Here is a 20,322-nt window from a genome sequence, read left to right as displayed (position 1 = left end):
GGGCTGTTTTTTTTCTTCAGCTTGAACTATGGCCTTAGTCAAGGTGGGAGGATTTATGAACTGTTCCAAATCCCAGTCAGTAACCACAAAACCTTCAGCATTACAGTGACCCAAAAAACACAAAATAAACAAAAGAACAGCTTCACCAGAAGATTAAGGTCGTAGAATGTCAAAGACAGAGTCCATACTTGAATCCGATCGGCCATCCATAAGGTGTGGGTTGTTCACAGGAGATGCCCATGCAATCTGACACATTTGGAAGGTTTTTGCAAGGAAGAGTTAGCAAATATTGCCACTGGAGTTGATGTTCGCCCCATGCTTGCGTAGGTTTTGTCTGGGTACTCCAGCTTCCATATGGTGAATGGGTGTCTATGTACCCTACAATTGGCTGGTGCCCATTCCAGGATGTACCCCACCAACAATACAGTGGAAGATCCAAATTGCAAGGTCCTTAAAGTGGTTAGGAAGTAATTTCAGACACAGCCAAAACGGAAAACTTGATGATGACCATACAACATATTTTTTTGTCGCGGTAGTATAGCAAGAATACGAGTACGCTCTTGTCAGTCCTGCCTGGTTAGTACAATACATCGATAATAAAAGTATGGAATGAACTCCGCCGAGTCTTGCCCTGTATAGTTTGTGAAGATATTCACCATCCTATTTACGTTGACTTACATTGGGGCAAAAAAGTATTTAGTCAGCCACCAATAGTGCAAGTTCTCATACTTAAAAAGGTGAGCGAGGCCTGTAATCATAGGTATACCTCACCTATGAGAGACAAAATTAGGGATGGGGGGGGGGACTAAAATAAATTCCTGAAAATCACATTGTCTGATTTTTGAAGAATTTGCAAATTATGGTGGAAAATCAGTATTTGGTCATAAACAAAAGTTAATCTCAATACTTTGTTATATACCCTTTGCAATGACAGATGTCAAACATTTTCTGTAAGTCTTCACAAGGTTTTCACACACTGTTGCTGGTATTTTGGCCCATTCCTACATGCAGATCTCCTCTAGAGCAGTGATGTTTTGGGGCTGTCGCTGGGCAATACAGACCTTCAACTCACTCCAAAGATTTTCTATGGCGTTGAGATCTGGAGACTGGCTAGGCCACCCCAGGACCTTGAAATGCTTCTTACGAAACCACTCCTTCGTTCCCTGGGCAATGTCTTTGGGATCATTGTCATGCTGAAAGACCCAGCAGCGTTTCATCTTCAATGCCCTTGCTGATGGAAGGAGGTTTTCACTCAAAATCTCACGATACATGGCCCCATTCATTCTTTCCTTTACAAGGATCAGTCGTCCTGGTCCCTTTACAGAAAAACAACCCCAAAGCATGTTTACATCCCCATACTTCACAGTAGGTATGATGTTCTTAGGATGGAACTCAGCATTCTTTCTTCTCCAAACACGACAGGTTGAGTTTTTACCCCCAAAAAATTATATTTTGGTTTCATCTGACATTCTCCCAATGCTCTTCTGGATCATCCAAATGCTCTCTAGCAAACTTCAGACAGGCCTGGACATGTACTGGCTTAAGCAGGGGGACATGTCTGGCACTGCAGGATTTGAGTCCCTGGCGGCGTAGTGTGTTACTGATGGTAGCCTTTGTTACTTTGGTCCCAGCTCTCTGCAGGTCATTCACTAGGTCCTCCTCGTGTGGTTCTGGGATTTTTGCTGACTGTTTTTGTGATCATTTTGACCCCACGGGGTGAGATCTTGCATGGAGCCCCAGATCGAGGGAGATTATCAGTGGTCTTGTATGTCTTCCATTTTCTCATAATTGCTCCCACAGTTGAATTCTTCACACCTGGCTGCTTACCTATTGTAGATTCAGTCTTCGAAGCCTGGTGCAGGTCTACAATTTTGTTTATGGTGTCCTTTGACAGCTCTTTGGTCTTGGGCATAGTGGAGTTTGGAGTGTGACTGTTTGAGGTTGTCGACAGGTGTCTTTCATACTGATGAGTTCAAACGTGCCATTAATACATTTAACAAGTGGAGGACAGAAAAGCCTCTTAAAGAAGTTACAGGTCTGTGAGAGCCACAAATCTTGCTTGTTTGTAGGTGACCAAATACTTATTTTCCACCATAATTTGCTAATATATATATATATATATATATTTTTTTTTTTTTTTTTTTTAAATCAGTCAATGTGATTTTCTGGATTTTTTTTCCCCTCATTTTGTCTCTCATAGGTGAGGTATACCTATGATGAAAATTACAGGTCTCTCATCTTTTTAAGCGGGTGAACTTGCACAATTGGTGGCTGACTAAATACTTTTTTGCCCCACTGTATGCGCCACCTGTCTGACACACATTTTGAGAAGGACAATGAATATACTAAACTTGTGTTTTTACGTTTGAATTCTAAACTGTCTACTTACAGTATTTTTACACATGACAGAATGTGAAAAAGCATAATGTATGGAGTAGACTTCCTTCTCTCTCCCATTCCACTTTTGAAAATACAACAAAATTAATAGTTTTATTATACATCAAATCACTCTACTTACACTTGAATGAGTTTGACACTATATTTGATTTATGTACATTTCCACTGTTCCCGTGGGGAAAATGTTTTGACCTTTCAATCAATCATAAGCCCGGTGTATCGGAGCAGATTGTGTTCGAATTCATGCTTCCACTGTACAGTACACAGTTTTTTCACCAATTTGATCTCTGGTGGCACACACCTAATTTCCCCCAAATTAAAAGTATCGCTGAACACGGCTTACTTTGGTGTTCATGTTCTGTGAGAATTCCAGGATGGTGTCCACTCTTGTCCAGGCATCTGGGTGCTCTTTGAGGTGTGTCAACACTTCTTGTGCCATTCTTTGCTGCAATTGAATTAATTAGTCACAACACTATAGAATCACATCAATTTACAAAAAAATACAATGCAATATGCACTGCCATTCATTCAGTGGCAACGTGGTTGTCATTATGCAAACAATTGTGAAAAGGCATCGTCAAGCATATATGCTTGCAGGTGCAGTGCTGCAGGCTTCTCTAATGCCGAAATTACGATTAGGTGCACCCTAATGGAGTGTCAAACTCCTTGCAGTGCAGGGGCCACATACAGACAAATTTGATGTCAGCTGGATGAGCTTTGTTTTCATGCAAACCAAACCAAGTACTATGAGGAAAATCTTTACATTTCATGAACTTTCCTTTTTAAAAACAACAAAAAAAAAACATTAGGAACAACCTCTCTTAACAAACATTTGCTCCAGTCTTCAGTTTATCATCTATGCATAATAACTGGTCACAGCAATTGATTATAAAGGCACAAAACGATCTGGAACTGCGAGTTTACAAGAAATTGGGATACAACTTGTTCGACAAGTATAGATATTACAACTGTAAATTCTGTAAAATATGTCATGGGAATTATCGAACATGTCATTTGAAATGTAATTTACCTGTGGTCCCACCCCATGATATAGACAGTTCACCACATTATCCAGCAGGTTGATGTCCAGTTTCTGGTTGAAGTCCAGCAGCTGCTGTGCTGCATGGTCTGCTAACATTGTCATAATTGCTGGCATAGAGCTCTGAAACAACGACAGGAAAGGAGAGGAGGGGTCATGGAAGCACCAAACTCATTCAACAGGCAAAGTCATGTGTACCATGTGTTTTGAAACCATTCCAAACAGCTGACAATGAAACAACATCCCCTCAACTCACCAACTGTCAACAACCAGGTGACATATCTGAAACCATTAATATGTCTTCAAATTGTCAAGATTTATTTAAAAAAAAAAAAAAACTCTGCAAGGAGAGACACTATGGCAGGAAACACCAACATTGCACATAGTTTCAGCAGTAAAGTCGGCCATGTCACTAACAACACTCATTTCAAAACACATACAAAAACGATTCTTAATAGTTGTCATACATTCAATTTGATTGATAAGTAGTTAACCAAACCACGTCAGATTCACAAGTCGACGTCACTTTGTTTACAACTTGAAGAAACCAAGCTGACTCAGCCAAAGTCCAACCCCCCCCCCCCCAAAAAAAAAACAAAAAAAAACAAGTGAGCAATTAACGATTGTGTTGACAATGGCGAGCAGCAATTGTAGCCATGTCAGCATTCATTCTGCACAACTTCACACGCAGCAAGCGAAACATTAAATCGTCCGCAGGCTCAATTTTGTGAAGATGTAGAGTGTCTTAACAGTTCCCATGAGGTCCAGCAATGGCGTGGTACAACACCTCCCACCACAGCTACACAGAACACTCATATCTGCTGAGTGTAACGTGAAAAGAGTTTCGTTGCTTTCGGTTGCCGTTACGTCCAAATCCACATTTTGTGCTTTTAAGATGGTAGGCTGTGTACGCGGGGCACGTGACGAAGAAGAAAGCTAAGAGAGCGGCGAGCAAGTGAGTGCCTAGCAACACCAACTTGACATCCGCTTGCCGTCGCGTCCTCGAGTGATGCTAGCGAGGTGGGAGAGGCGTGGATAGAAATCACACAGCGTTGCTTTCAAACAAACACGCATGATTTCCACCTTCACTAGCTAGTGCGTGCTAGTCCCGCTCGTGGCTATTTAATGCCGCCAAGTATATTATCAATGTCCTGTAAGAGCCGTTTCGTGAGCACAATGAAAAGCTATGCAAACATGACTAAACAATACAATATCCGCTAGTTATGCCTTGCGCGCGTAGAATAATACATCCAGCCTAACAGCAACTCGGCAGTTTTGCACTTCACTCCAGTTTACGTACCTATATTCCGAGGCTCTGATTGAAAAGTGTGGCGTTAGCCAAACAACGTACAAGATACAGTGAGCACTTGAGAATCACAGTTGATAAGAAAAGGTTTCCTATTTCTGCAGCGTTGACTATCTCCAGCTCAAATAGCGAGGGATGTCTGACTGGTAACAACCACTGGTGTGGATTCCAAAACTACTATCAAGGCAAAGCCAGTAAGCTGTCACTCCAAGACATTTTACCAAACAAAGCGAACCTTGATTCACAAACCTAATAAAGTCTTTACTCTTAATAAATTTCCAGCGGGCGGTATGGAGGTCGTGTGCCTGCGCCTCCTTTCCTCTCTCAAGCAACTAACTCGCAACCGGTTGAAACCGGTTCAGACTGGGAGATTCCATCTCGGTTTAGTTTTCAGCCGATGGCGCCGCGTAAAGTTTGGACTTGAGTTCCGCCCATCGCGCGTGATAATTGGCTGCAGCTTTGGCGGAGAAATCCTGGCTGCGCTCCCATTGCACGGCGAACCTGTCAATCAATTTCAATTGGCTCAAGCGCCCACGCGACCGCTCCGCCAGGAGAGAAAAAGAGGGCAGACTCCTATGTAGAATGGATTTCTTCACGAGTCCTTGTCCGAATATCATACAGTTTAAATACATCCCTCCTTGATGTTATCAAGGCTTAAAATACAAAATGCTCATTTGCGTGGGTTCTTATCCATATCACATACGCGACGAGCAATAAAAAGTGACTCCGTTGAATATATCTATCCACTTAAGACTCGCTATTTCAGTTATTTTCAAATATAAATTCATGAAAAAGAGCAGTGTGTGACTCCGTCAGGTACACTGCCGGTTTGTATGATGAGATCTACTGCAAGTACCATTCATGTGCCTGTTGCTTGTAAGCTGGTAATTTTCCACCAGCCACGAGTGGGAGTGGTTACACGATCACGAACGCACGAGGTTACAAAAAAAAAAAAAAAAAAAAAAAAACGACCTGGAGGAGAATTTGCTGCCAGAATGTGCAACCGTAGTAACTGACAGGTGGACTTTAGGTACAAATATCGTCAGTCGCAGCATAAATAGATCATGAAGTGGAACATTACGGGATTAGCCCGTTCCGAGCCATACTGGGGCCATTGCTGTCAGCGGGGATGCAAACATGACAGCGCACCCCCCCGCCAACCCCCACCAACCCTCTGTGGTCACGTGGTCCAGCGCGCTACTTGATGGAAAAATACTGGATTTAGTGTTGAGTGGGGAGACAGTACACAACCTAGTACAAAGTCATTGACAGAGGATTTTTCAAAGGGCGTCTCGGACTTCACCCAGCAACAACGTCAACCACAATCGACGCATGTTGTTTTTGTTTTGTTTTGTTTTGAATCGCTTCTTTTGAAGTTTGCAAGTAAAATGGTATTTTTTTTTTAATAAAGTCACACATATTTTTATTTATGATTTGGCAATATTTACATGCACAATCTACAAAAAAAAAATACAATGCAACATGCACTGCCATTCATTCAGTGGCAACGTGGTTGTCATTATGCAAACAATTGTGAAAAGGCATCGTCAAGCAGATATGCTTGCAGGTGCAGTGCTGCAGGCTTCTCTAATGCCGAAATTACGATTAGGTGCACCCTAATGGAGTGTCAAACTCCTTGCAGTGCAGGGGCCACATACAGACACATTTGATGTCAGCTGGATGAGCTTTGTTTTCATGCAAACCAACCCAAGTACTATGAGGAAAATCTTTCCTTTAAAAAAAAAAACAAAAAACATTAGGAACAACCTTTCTTAACAAACATGTGCGATTTGCTCCAGTCTTCAGTTTATCATCTATGCATAATAACTGGTCACAGCGATTGATTATAAAGGCACAAAACGATCTGGAACTGGAAAATATATAGCATTTTGATATTAAATCAATTCATGGAGAGCTACGTATTTACACTTCATTATGTTCATAATATCTCTCGAAACAAACTGACCGTGAAAACTAAGTGGACATTAATTTTAAATGTAGAGTTATAAGAAAAAAAAGTGATGGCATGCCCTGCACAGTTTTACCAAACTGTTGGCCTATATCAGAATTTCAATTAACAATATTTCATAGCATATCTGTTACTATTAACAAAATTTAAGTTTGTCGTTCATGCTGTCACATTGTTTGAATCCCCTACACCGTCATTCAAATAAATTGTACACATTTAGGTTAAAAAAAATTCATTCATTCCATTCACAATGCGCCCAACTTATTGTTGTGACTGTGATTTCTTCAGAATGAACGTAAAAAGAAAGCGTTATAGTCCCTCATCACAGTTCAAGTGAGTACATTTTTATTTGAGCATTATAATAAGACCCCCCCCCCCCAAAAAAAAAAAACACGAGCTCGATTACGATTTCACTCAAATCAAACTGTCAGATACTTTATCGAATCAGTGCATGTGAATGATAACAAAGCGCTGTTTTTGTAAATCCATTCTGCAAGTAATTTGGATTCTTTAAAAAAATACATAATAATAATAAATAAATAAAAAGTCCAGCTGCCTTCTGACGTTCTTTCTGTTTACAAATGGAGCTCCCCCTCAAAGCAAACGGGCTGGAATGTATTGTTAGACATGTGCGAAGTTCGGAGGAGAGCGAGGTCGGTGAAGGCTGGTTAAATCTTGTTTTGTCTGGTTGAAGCGTGACACTTCATTTACATATAATATTACGACACACTATGGGTGGACCTCTATGCGGGGATCAGTTCAACAATCATTTACAAAAAGATGTCGCGTCGTCATCTAAAACAAAGGGTTGAATGGAAAGGTTAAAGAGTTCATGCTTTTTTTGTTTTTTTAATTATTATTTTTGTTATTCGTCTTTAGTCAGTTCATCTGTGCTCATATGCATTCGTCTCTATCTGCAGCTATGGTACAGGAAATGAAAACGATCCTGATAGTAGTGACTGGTCATGCTGCGTCTCCAGTCCACGCGTTCGGAAAGGACAAGTTGAAAAACATCAACAAAAAGCAGCGCCATCTTCTGCTGGTTCGGCGTCTGACTCGCTGACGTTGTTGCTTCCAAATGTGATTCTCGATCCTCCTCTGCTGGACAAGAAAAAGAGCGGCGCTGTCTATAGAAACGCCATACAATTTCTCACATAGACTGATCAATGTACTGAATTAGTTTTGAAACGGATACACTTTTTTTTTTTAATGAATTCATTAATTTCCTTATCGTAGTTATTTTTTTCCGAATTTAATTTAATGGAATAAGCTTTGCTGTATAGTCATATTGCTCATGTAATAATTTATCATGTATCTTGGAAATTTCCTGATTCTGGGTCTAATAAAGGTTGTGTTATCTTATGTAATGTTGTAAAATAATAACTAAATAATAGGCAGCATGGTGAACTGCTGGTTAGCACCCCTGCCTCACAGTTCGAAGGTTCGGCGTTCGGATCCCGGCGATCCCACATTCCAGAAAAAAAGCATGTTGCGATGGTTCATTGAATATTCTATTTTTCTCTGTATGTGTGAATGGTTGTTTGTTTATGTGCCCTGCTATTGTATAGCAATCAGTCCAAGGTTTACTGGACTGATTGCAAGTTAAATACATTTGGATAGGCCCCAGCTCACCCACTTGAAGTCCCTAGAAAAGGAAAATAAATGTATTCTAAATTTGACACACCACAGAGAAGGGTTTTGTGAAAAACCCTGCTAAATTTGATTAATTACAAAAAAAAAAAAAAAAAAAAGTATAAAAGATGAGGCTTCTAAATCACCCCAAAACCTAACCTTTCTGTCTGCTCTGCATCTTTCCTATGCCTACATATAACCACATGTTTAAGTACTTTTACTGGATTTTATGGTTACATTGTATATGGTTTATCATAATATTTTAGTAGCCTATCAGTAGTTTAGTTTCAGGGAGTACCTCCCCACAATATTGCTTGTGATCAGTAGCTACTGAATAGAATTTGAAGAATGCCTGCATGTGTCTCAACTTTTTGGACATGGGCAAAGGCGTGTGTGTCATTTACAAAAACAACTTAATAAATCAAGTGCTCTGATTCTTCAACTTCAAAACAGAAGTTATTTAGTTTGGCTCAAGTCTTCTGGACTACGCTAACATTTTTCATTTCCCTGAAATTTGACATGTGCTTGCTGCATTCTTTATTATGCAACCTTCGACCACAACCTTGCAATAACATCCAGTCCTAGATTCAGACTTTAAAAAATGTGGTCAACTGTAATAAACAAACGTGCAAAACATCAACAAAAGAGGACTTTGCACAACCATTTACATCATTTCCCCCCCATTTTGTTTGCAAACATTCTATTTCCATGTTAAAATGAATCAATCAGCAGCACCTCTACTTAGCTCTGCTCCTCGATGACCGAGCTTCTCACCTTATCTCCAAGGGAGGGCGAAACTCATTTCGGACGCTTGGATCCGGGATCTTGTTCTTTTGGGCACGACGCACAGCTCGTGACCACAGGTGAGGGTAGCAACATAGATCAACCGATAAATTTAGAGCTTTGCCTTTCGGCTTAGCTCCTTCTTCACCGCAACGGACCCATACAAAGTCCGCATCAGTGCAGACGCTGCACGGATCCGCCTGTCGATCTCCCGTTCCATTCTTCCCTCGCTCGTGAACAAGACCCCAAGATACTTGAACTCCTCCACTTGGGGCAGGATCTCATCCCCGACCTGAAGAGGGCACCCCGCCCTGATCCGACTTAAGACCATGGTGTCAGATTTCATCTCAACCGCTTCAAACTTGGCTGCGAAACTTTCCAGTAAGAGTTGGAGATCACGGCTTGATGAAGCCAACAGAACCACATTATCTGCAAAAGCAGGGATGCAATACTGAGGGTACCAAACCGGACCCCCTCTATGCCTCGGCTGTGCCTAGAAATTCTGTCCATAAAAGTTATGAACAGAATCGGTAACAAAGGGCAGCGTTGGCGGAGTCCAACCCTCATCGGAAACAAATCCGACTTACTGCCGACAATGCGGACCAAACTCTGACACCGGTCGTACGGGGACCGAACAGCCCATATCAGGGGGTCCGGTACCCCATACTCCTGAAGCACCCCACACAAGAGTGACACGGTTGAACGCCTTCTTCAAGTCCACAAAACATGTAGACTGGTTGGGCGAACTCTCATGCACACTCAAGGACCCTGCCAAGGATGTAGAGCCAGTCCACTGTTCTACGGCCAGGACGAAAACCACACTGCTCCTCCTGAATCTGAGATTCGACTTCCCGACGGACCCTCCTCTCCAGGACCCCTAAATAGACCTTACCAGGGAGTGTCCCCCGCCATGTCGGAGGTGGGAGTTGAAAAACCTTCTGACAGGCATTCCCAGCAAACCCTCATAATTCGTTTGGGCCTGCTAGGTCACATCAGCATCTTCCCCCACCATGGGAGCCAACACACCACCAGGTGGTGAGCCGTTGACAGCTCCGCCCCTCTGTTCACCGGGGTGTCGAAGACATGCGGCCATAAGTCGGAGGACACGACCACGTCAATCATCGAACTGCGGCCGAGGGTGTCCTGGTGCCAAGTGCACATATGGACACACTTATGCCAGAACATGGTGTTCGTTATGGGCAATCCGTGATGAGCGCAGAAGTCCAATAACACAACACCACTCATGTTCTGATCGGGGGAGGGGGGGGGGGGGGTGGCATTCCTCCCAATCGCCCCTTTCAGGTCTCACTGTCATTGCCCACGTGAGCATTGACAGTGAACCCAACGTACATGCGTCGAGCCGGGGGGCAATAAGTATACCCACAGCTGCTCGGCGCCTCTCACCGTGGGCAACTCCAGAGTGGAAGAGAGACCAACCCCTCTTGAGAGGACTGGTACCAGAGCCCAAGCTGTGTGTGGTGGCGAGTCCGACTATAGCTAGTTGGAACTTCTCAACATGACACATCAGCTCGGGCTCCTTCGCTGCCAAAGAGGTTCCACGTCCCTAGAGGCAGCTTCTGTAGCCGGGGATCGGATCGCCAAGGTTCCCGCCTTCGACCCCCGATCAGCTCACACTGCACCCGACCCCTATGGCCCCTATGGTGGTGAGACCATGGGAAGGGGAACCCACGTTACCCTTTCAGGCTGTGCCCTGCCGGGCTCCATGGATGCAGACCCGGCCACCAGGCGCTCACAAATATAATATAATATAATATAATATAATATTGCACTTTAAAATGAAATCAACTTATGAAGACCTATCCATTATTACCATTACAGTTTCTATATGAGCGTCATAATTCTCAAAATTATCCTTCGTCCTGACCACAATGTCTTTTGTATTTTTTTACTTTCAAATTTATACTGTGTATTGCAGGATCTCGTCCGGGCCGATTTTGGGACACCGGCCGTGTGCACCCCCCCCCCCCCCACACACACACACAAAGAAAACTAGTTTGCATTTGTGGTAGAAAACCATGATGTTGGTACCAGTGCTCTACTCTTTGGACTATACATTTTTTTTTAACTTCATAAAGTTCACTCTTACCTTAGCCTTAGCTCAATGGATGAAAGTATTATTTAACTGAAGCGGTTATTCGATTGACCCACTTAGCGATCAGTCGTTACACACCGAAATTAGGCATGATTTTTTTTTCTTCTTGGAATGTGCCATAAAAAGTCTTTAAACCAGATAATGACTGCTCAAAGAATTTAATGCCTGACTACCTTCAATGGCCTACTGTTTTTAGTCCCACGAGTAATGATCATTGCCATTTTCCAGAGTTGTTGAAAGATTTGATTAATGATTAATAATATTCAAAGAAATCACTAGATCATGTTCTGCCTCAACATCTGTCTTCTTAAATGCTGCTCAATAATAGCTTGCAGCTGCGAAGGAAGAAGAAGGAAGTGGGGGAGTTGGAAGGAAACCCCCAAAAGGGGTGGCAGGCAGGCGTGGAGACAGGGAGAGAAGGAGGGAGCAGGAAGGAGGGGGCAGGGAAAGCAGAGCTGTGATGTAGACAGCGAATCACATGAGCATGGATCTGTTTACAAACTGAGAGCTCCATATACATGAAGTAAAGAAGAGAGACAAGGACAAGGGAAAAAACGAGGGATCGAAGCCTCCATGTGAAGAATTTTGTTGTGTCACACAGCCTCCTTTGTGTTGTGCCTTCACAGCAGGAATGCAGGTGAAGAGATGAAGAGCTGCTTTCCGCAAGAACACCGAGGCTGCTTGCTTGGCTGGCTGTGTTGCTGCCATCCACGTCCCTTCCCTTTGTATCTCCATAATTGGCCACGGCAGGTTTCCACAGCCAGAGAGGGAAAAAGCGACGTGGATATCTAAAACAGGAGAGAAGAAGGGAAAGAAGAGCTGAAAGAAGGGAGGGAGAGAGCCTTGTGACAATGTTTTGTAGTGGAAAACGAAGCAAAAAGACAGGTACTGCTCATTAAAAGCTTCAAGCACTGCGCTGTATGGGAATCAGAGTATTCTTATTCAGATATTATGATCATTTTGTTCCACATGGCTTCAACCTTCAAGACTAGTTTTTAATGTGAAGCAGGACAAAGACATTGAACAATTGCAGTTTCATCCCATTGGAATTAAGGAGGATGTTTGGGCCACATTTTTGGCTGAATTATCTCTGACGGAGTAAGTGGAGTACAAATAAGCAGCTGTTTCTTCCGATGACTGAGAAACTGGCTGCCTCCTGACTACAAGAATTCAACACTTTGTACATGCCAATTGTATGGGGATAAATTACTGTAAAAAGTGGAAGCTGCAACAATCAACCTTTTGGGGAATTACATTGGTCACTTGTCCAAAGAATTTTCTGACCTTGACATCTCTACCATCTACAACATTTGATGCAACCTTTCCAGTGGTGTCACGGTGAGTTTTTCTTTTCTTATTTCAAACTTTGCTCAGTGGTTACTGCTAAGCAGTTTATTATGTTGTAATACTGTGGCAAATATAACACGTTCACCTGTTTTCAGTGAAGAGCATGTTTCAACGACTAAATGTTGAAAATAAATGCAACCAGTCTTTGAACTTTCAGGAGTCATTATTGTTCAACATCTAAGAGAGCACTCTATTCATTGTGAAGCATGTACAAGACAAGTAGGGCGAAGCATCAATTTGGTTCCTTCCATCCATTCTCAATACCGCTTCTCCTGTTCAGGGTCACGGGGCAATTTGGTTCTAATTTTGAAATCAGATATAGGCTATAAAATCGGTTTATTCCTTAGGTACTTCTGAAGAAGATGTCCTTTAAATCTGGAGCATTGTTACACAACGGGCGGCACGGTCGACGACTGGTTAGCACATCTGCCTCACAGTTCTGAAGACCCGGGTTCAAATCCGGCCTCGCCTGTGTGGAGTTTCTTTGTTCTCCCCTTTCCTGAGTGGGTTTTCTCTGCGTACTCCGGTTTCCTCCCGCATCCCCAAACACATGCATGGTAGGTTAATTGAAGACTTTAAATCGCCCTTAAGTGTGAATGTGAGTGGGAATGGTGCTTTGTTCATATGTGTCCTGCGATTGGCTGGCGACCAGTTGCCCAGAGTCAGCTGGGATAGGCTCCATTATACCCACGACCCTAGTGTGGTGGTATATATATATATATATATATATATATATATTTAATGCCTGAGGTTATACCGTTGTATCAAAATTGTGGGAAGATACTTGCAAACACTCAGTGAAAATGTAAAGAATTCATTGAAAATTTTACGACACAAATGTGCTTAACTTTTCTTTGACTGGGTCCTACTGGGTTGGCATGGTAGTTAGTGGTTAGCACATCTGCCTCAAAGTTGACAGGCCTTCATCTGTGGAGTTTGCTTGTTCTTCCCGTGTTCGCGTGGGCTTCCTCCCAAATCCCAAAAACATGCATGCAAAATGGATGGATGGATGTTTTTATATGTGCCCTGTGGTGGCTGGCAAGCTGTCCCTTTGTCTTTCCTGAAGTCAGCTGGGATAGGCAGCAGCTCACCTATGAAATATGATGATGACCATAGAACTTGAAATCAAACTTAATGGTAGAATAGCAACAAAGGTAGTGCACACCTCTCTGCGCAGTACCGATAAATCAACAATTCTAATCAAGGAACAAATTTGACTTGAATCCTCTTCCCCTCACTGTGCAAGTTTCTAACATCATAATATGGACTGTTTGTCTCTGGACCGGATAAAACATACCTCACTGAAGGACTTTTTCATGCCACTACATATGCATATATATATATATATATATATATATATATATATATAATATTTCACTTAAAAATGAAATCTACGTATGAAGACGTATGAATTATTACCTTTCCATTTTCTACAGGATCGTAATAATTCTCAAAATTGTTCTTTGTCTCCACCACCACACTGTAGGTTTTTTACTTTTAAATATATACTGTGCGCCAGATTGTATCCTCTAGCGGGCTGGTTTTGACCCCCTGTCTGTATGTTTGGTTCTTTAATGACCCCCCCCCCCCCCCACACACACACACACGTTGGTACCAGTGCACTGCTCTCTGGACTATGCTTTTTTAAAGTTAACTTCATGAAGTTAATTAGTAAATTACCCTTGGCTCAACGGGCGAAACTATTGTTGAATTGAAGTGGCCTTTTTTTTCAGTGGGTGGCTGCTATTGCCCTGTTATTGCACGACAAAAATGTTGAACTTTTGATTTATGTCCTGAAGCAGACTTTGTATGAGAATATATTGAAAATAGTATTGCCTTTTTTAATGCTGTGTTCATATATAATTTTTAGTTATTTAAATATTTCGTATACTTTTTGTCTTTCCCGCCATCTTTTCAGGGTGTCGGTGTGACCTTGCATTGCAGAACTCGGACCCCTCCTGCAAGATGACGTCTGAAGAGCTCTTTCACTTGCCACTCAACGTCTACATCATCATTCTGGGCATCGGCCTTTTTATCCTAATGCTCAGCCTCATTTTCTGCTGCTACCTGTTCAGGTATGTATGTGATAGTAGACAAGACGCACACAGAACTTGCAATTGCTATCAGTCATACTGAAGTACCCAGTGAAAAACAATTAAACTGCATTATAGGTCAGATTGTCCACCAAATATAACAACCAAGTATGTATTACTGTTAGATGAAAATGATTTAAAATTTAACATCTACTCATTTTATTTCGTTCAGGGTGATATGGTTGGAGCCTATCACACCCAATTTTAGAATTTGGATACGACCAGGACTAATCTCCTGGCAGTCACAGGACAGACAACCAATCACATGCACTTTGACTGTTGTTTTACAAATGACAAAATGAAGACAGCCTCAAGGAATTACAGTGTGATTCCTTCTGATTTTGGTTTGTGTAAAAATAAATGCCACTCGTCAAGAAGTTTGTGACCAACCAAATATCTTGAAAAACCTGTAAAGCACTAGTACACAGGGTTTTATTATGTAATTTGCCAAACCCAGGCCTAAGTAACATAAGACGAGAGTTTATTTGCGTTCTGAACCCAAAAATATCTAACACCAAATATACACTTCTCACATCTGCTCTGACTGATTTTTTTTTTTTTTTCAATCAGAAAGTTGTCACACCGGGTAAACTTGGATGGACTAGTTCTAACATGAATTGGCCATTGTGTGAATTCCAAGACTGGTTGAAGGACTATCAGTGCTGATTCATGAGGCATGTCTAGACATGCTGGGATAATAACCGATATCCATCCCCAGAGAACCTCTTATGTAATTTTCATGGCTCTGGGTTACTACATAGGCCTTCAACTGCATTAAAAATGTCTTCTTTTTTTTTTTTTTTACAGACTCAGGCGACAAGGTGCAAGAGAACACTACGGCTACAATGAGGTAACACAATAATAGAAGTGTACTAAATCATACGATATATTATTAGTAATGTATAAAGAATGCATTTTGACATGTTTGCCAACAGGTTGTTCTAAAAGGAGCAGGGAAGAAACTGAGCCTTCTTGGGGTAAGTTCAGTGTAGGGTGAACGGGTACCAGTTTAAATCCACTTGGTAAGTTTCACAACAAAATTTAGCAGCGTACTCTCATAACATTTGCATGCAGTCTACAATTGATTCTGTGATGCTTTTTGGCTTCCAAGTTTTCAACATTTTTCCATGATTATATGATGTAAAGTTAATTCATTGATTACAGGTTCGAGTTAGCTGTGTCAATTGTAACATTTATCTTACTGGTATAAAGAGAAGTTAAGTGCTGTATAACAAAATATAAAACAAAAAATAAAACTAGGAAAAACTACTCATCTTTGTGTAGAGTTTTCATATTACTCATTAGTCATTATTCTTTTGGCTACATGCTATTTAAGTTAGCATTAACTGGATAAAAAATAATTTTGCATGCCATTGATATTTAAATAATCATACTGTATTGCACATATTGAACCACGCAGCCAGGTGTGTTCAAATGTTGCAATAAATTCCAATTTTATCAACACATTATTCCACTTTGTCTTCACCGGTACTTGGTGGTAGCATCACAAAATAGAAAAACACACATTTAGCGTGAATCCATTAGCTTCTCAGTGATCTGAAGTCTCATGAGATTTTCTGACATCTCGTGTGATGTCACACACAATGACTGTTCAACTTCCATGCGTGTTTGACTTTGGAAACATATTTTTCTTGAGGGTCCCCCTGTGTCTTAACTTTAATATGACCAAGTGTGTGTAACATAAAGTTGTCACTACTCACAGCCTGCATAAACTTGTGATTGCTGCGATAAAGTGGATCTAATATTAACGCAAAGTATGATTCCATACAATAAGTCAAATCTGATTTTATAATGGATTATTTTCCCCTTGCAGCAAACATGCGCGGTGTGTTTAGAAGAGTTTCGCAGCCGGGATGAGCTTGGAGTGTGCCCATGTTCCCATGCTTTTCATAAGAAGTAAGTTCTCTAATTCTTAAGCATTGGCACTTGTCGCAAACACACAGATGAACAAGCATTACCCTACAAATTCACCTTCAAACCTTTACAACTGACATGCAAAAAAAACCTGACGAACCTGTCCATTGAAATAACAGTATACATTTCACTGTATGGCGGACTTTTGCTTTCAAGTTTGGAAGCAGAGAGAGGCTCGGCCATTTTGTCAGGGTGCGCTGCAGACAAATGAGCAAATTCCTGACAGCGCGACTTCCTCGCATGTTTGAACAAGCACATGATTCTTACAAGTGCAACCTTATTTTGCCTTGTGATGTAGCACAGCATTGAGAACATAACTTTTTTTATTCCATAATGATAATTACATTTTAAAATATAAATATGTCTAAATATCCTGGATGTATATATATTTTTAAATGAGCAGGATAAATACCATATGTAGTTAATGATGAGTAAACTTGTTTGATTCATTTCTGTTGGATTTTGTGACAGGCGGCACGGTGGGCGACTGGTTAGCACATCTGCCTTACAGTTGTTAGGACCCGGGTTCAAATCTAGTCTCCCCTGTGTGGAATTTGTATGTTCTCCCTGTGCTTGCGTGGGTTTTCTCTGGGAACTCCGGTTTCCTCCCACATTCCAAAAACATGCATGGTAGGTTCATTGAAGACTAAATTGTCCATAGGTGTGAATGTGAGTGTGAATTGTTGCTTATCTATATGTGCCATGTGATTGGCCAGCTACCAGTTCAGGGTGTACTCCACCTCTCGCCCAAAGTCAGCTGAGATAGGCACCAGTGCACCGCGATCCTAGCGAGGATTAGGGGATCAGAAAATGGATGGATGAATGATTTTGTGACATATTTCCGGCCGGTGGGTCTACAAATCTTTAACCTTTGACTCTCGTTAAAGGTTTGACATGCTCAGTAGCTCCGCAATAAATAGGACTAAGATGGGGCGCTACATTCCAGGGCCCCGAGCTGAGCGACTTGTCAATCAGCGACACCCGGATGTGATGTCGGGTCCGTAGGTGAGGGGCCATTGAATGTAAATACAACTCTCGATCGAAACGTCGTACTTAGGTAGTTGAGACTATTGGAAAATGAAGCAGATATTAAGTAATTCAGTGAAGGCACGTGAGACAAGAACGTATCAGCAGAATAGCAGAACCTCAATGTGAAAGAGCGCAGATATACACACACACACACACGTATGCATGCATATATATATATATATATATCTGTGTATGTCTAAGTATTGTATATCATAGACATACACACAAACATACATATACGCAACCTTCAGTTTAATAGCATTTTATTACCGGTTGAAATGGCAAAATAAAGGTTAATACATGAGCTGTTATCTGTTTTTCTCAGGTGTCTGCTGAAATGGTTAGAGATCCGTAGTGTCTGCCCCATGTGCAACAAGCCAATATGTCGCCTCCAGCCTGGGCCTTCACAAGCTGCCGAGGAGCCACAGGGACTCCTGGAGGTCCGCGAGGGACCGCAAATATGAATGGCACAACCTGTCATCTCCAGTAGATCCACACCTGTTACTTCAACCATCCAACAGACTAGTACAGTAACATTTTTATAAGACAAATCTTATGGCAGAAGGACTTACTCGAATGTGAGTGTCCTCTTTCAAAACTGTTAAATAACTGTTTCTAAATGTGGAGTAAAAACATTGTACAAAAGGCATTTTCTTCAAACTTTCAGAGAAACAGTGGCATTTTTCTAAATGTTAGATAGGCTATATACCCTGAAGACGACACTACTCTACTACTCTCACTGACTGCCTGATATGCTTTTCTAAAACAGCTACGCCACAGTCACATTAAGGTCACTGGGCACATCACACATTTGTGCGATACCTTATCTCTTGAATTTGTGGGGCACAGAAGCCAAATAAAAAGTTCTTGTCCAATCACATGCTCTCCTCCTAAGTGCATAATTGTACAATACTTGTACAATGTATATTGGAAAAACTGACCTTTATGGTGAACCTAAGCTCATGTGGATGAAAAATGTGCAACTACAACCTTTTTCTTATTTATAAATTTGGGGAAGATGGTCAGTTCAGAATGAGCCAATCACATTAAATCTCATGTTAAACAGTAGTCAGTCCACACCTGAACAGGATAAGGGGTATCAAAACTATGTATGTATGTATGTATGTATGTATGTATGTATAGTGCAAATTAAAATTACTGGTAATGGATGGCTTTTTTTTTTTTTTATAGAAAAACCAATACATGCAATCTATAGTGGTTAGCACATCTGACACAGTTCTGAGATTCAGGATTTGAATTTCTGCTCGTAATCCTGTGTGGAGTTTGGGCAAGGTGCAACTTTCAATAGGTATCGCTCACATTTATGATGCCGTGAATAGTGGGGCTAATATGAATAAGAACCACCACTACAACAGGTTTCTCTGCCAATGACATGATCAGCTAAAATGACCAACGTTCCAGAGCCACTCACAAGAGAAAGTCCAGCCCCCGGACTAAACGGAAGCGCCATCATTTCTAAGCCAAAACGTAAGCAGTACTGCAGTCTTAGTACAGATGAAGCATGCATCACCACCTCTGTGTTAGAAAGAGAGAGAAAGAGATTGAACTCTGGCTATATTCTTAAAATGGTAGTCAGTACACACCTGAAGAGGATAAGCAGTATCAAATGTATGTACAGTATGTATGGATGTATGTATAGTGCAGTTTAAATGAATGGCAATTCTTGATGTGTGGAATAAAATTAAGCTCAGAGTCAAAAATGACGTCCAGGTTCTTTATATTATATATATTTATGTTTAACATATTGTACTTTCGGTAACAGAAGCTCTCTCTTGCCTTCAGGACTAATAGCTAAAACCTGTTTTGTCCTGACTTAGCTGTAGGAAATTCACTGCCATCCATGACTACAACCTATCTCCAGTGCAGTTAAGAATGGTATCAGTTGGCCCTGTGTTATCAGGAGACACAGCGATGTACAGTTGTGTGTCATCTCTGTAACCGTGGGAGCTGATGATGTCCCCAAGGTGAAACAAAAGAATTAGACCTAAAATTGACCCTTGGAGAACACCCACTCCATTTTATGCGTTCTGGAAGAATATGTATCCATATCTACAAATAAACAGAACCAATTGTAAACAGTACAGGAGAGCATGACCAGGTTTTGAAGTCTCTTTAATAAAATGTTTTGTTTTAGTGTATCAAAAGCGGCACTGAGATCCAATAGAACCAAGACTGTGCGGGCCTGCCCTCTCAAGCTTTAGCCATTCGTGGTTTCCAATCCTGCCCGATTTTCGCTTCAGCTCCTGCCCAATCCCGTGAGTAACATTGAAATTAACTCCCATCCCGCGGGATTCGCGGGAATCCCGAAAAAAAAATTCGTGCCTCTAATTAGGACAGACAAAGTTCGGACGTCCTGTACGGACAGACACACCTTATTGTGAAAACGCAGAACGGAAGCGCGACTTTGTGACGTCTCGCCCCAGCGTTATTATAATTCCCACATTGTTTCTAGGCTAGGACACGCCCTGCTCAAATATTACTGGCTCCAGGACACACGTTGCTGCACTATGATTGGCTGTTGTATCCCTGGCGAACACGCCCGACTGCTTCCAGACGGGTAAAGATATCTTTACCCGACTGAAGCGTGGCAGCGTTAATATGTTTCCCACTAACATTAACCCACCTTAATCCTACCCTTAACCCATCATAACCCACTTT

At 41.6% G+C, this 20,322-nt stretch overlaps 2 protein-coding genes across 4 annotated transcripts in view; one reads left to right on the top strand and one right to left on the bottom strand.

Annotated features, from left to right (window-relative positions):
- The window catches only part of xpo1b (exportin 1 (CRM1 homolog, yeast) b), a 35,850-nt gene extending 30,268 nt beyond the window's left edge, over window positions 1-5,582 (bottom strand). For 2 of the 3 annotated variants that reach the window (XM_061689431.1, XM_061689433.1), the window contains exons 1-3: window positions 4,737-5,582; window positions 3,428-3,559; window positions 2,741-2,842 (exon numbers count right to left, since the gene is read on the bottom strand). In XM_061689431.1, coding sequence (XP_061545415.1) covers window positions 2,741-2,842; window positions 3,428-3,553 — 228 coding nt within the window. In that variant the 5' untranslated portion in view covers window positions 3,554-3,559; window positions 4,737-5,582. The remainder of the gene's footprint in view (window positions 1-2,740; window positions 2,843-3,427; window positions 3,560-4,736) is intronic. The other variant, XM_061689432.1, reaches the window with a different exon arrangement.
- Window positions 5,583-11,666: 6,084 nt separating this feature from the next.
- On the top strand, window positions 11,667-19,358 carry LOC133410132 (RING finger protein 122-like). The gene is made up of 6 exons (XM_061690901.1): window positions 11,667-12,577; window positions 14,505-14,661; window positions 15,487-15,529; window positions 15,615-15,656; window positions 16,514-16,596; window positions 17,969-19,358. Exons 1-6 carry the CDS (start codon window positions 12,553-12,555, stop codon window positions 18,105-18,107), a joined length of 489 nt encoding a protein of 162 aa, XP_061546885.1. The 5' UTR covers window positions 11,667-12,552; the 3' UTR covers window positions 18,108-19,358.
- The last annotated feature ends 964 nt before the right edge of the window (window positions 19,359-20,322 follow it).

This window comes from Phycodurus eques, chromosome 11 (genome assembly GCF_024500275.1).
Source record: "Phycodurus eques isolate BA_2022a chromosome 11, UOR_Pequ_1.1, whole genome shotgun sequence".
In the NCBI taxonomy this organism is placed as follows: Eukaryota; Metazoa; Chordata; class Actinopteri; order Syngnathiformes; family Syngnathidae; genus Phycodurus; species Phycodurus eques.
Note: the sequence above shows the minus strand (reverse complement) of the source record. Positions and strands in the feature narration are given on the sequence as shown.

What these genes read in the sequence shown, in the direction of transcription:
- LOC133410132 (XM_061690901.1), top strand. Translation starts at nt 12,553, where the DNA reads ATGCAACCTTTCCAGTGGTGTCACG. An exon ending in ACCTTTCCAGTGGTGTCACG is followed by an intron (nt 12,578 to 14,504) that starts GTGAGTTTTTCT and finishes CCATCTTTTCAG; the next exon opens with GGTGTCGGTGTGACCTTGCA. An exon ending in TTCTGCTGCTACCTGTTCAG is followed by an intron (nt 14,662 to 15,486) that starts GTATGTATGTGA and finishes TTTTTTTTACAG; the next exon opens with ACTCAGGCGACAAGGTGCAA.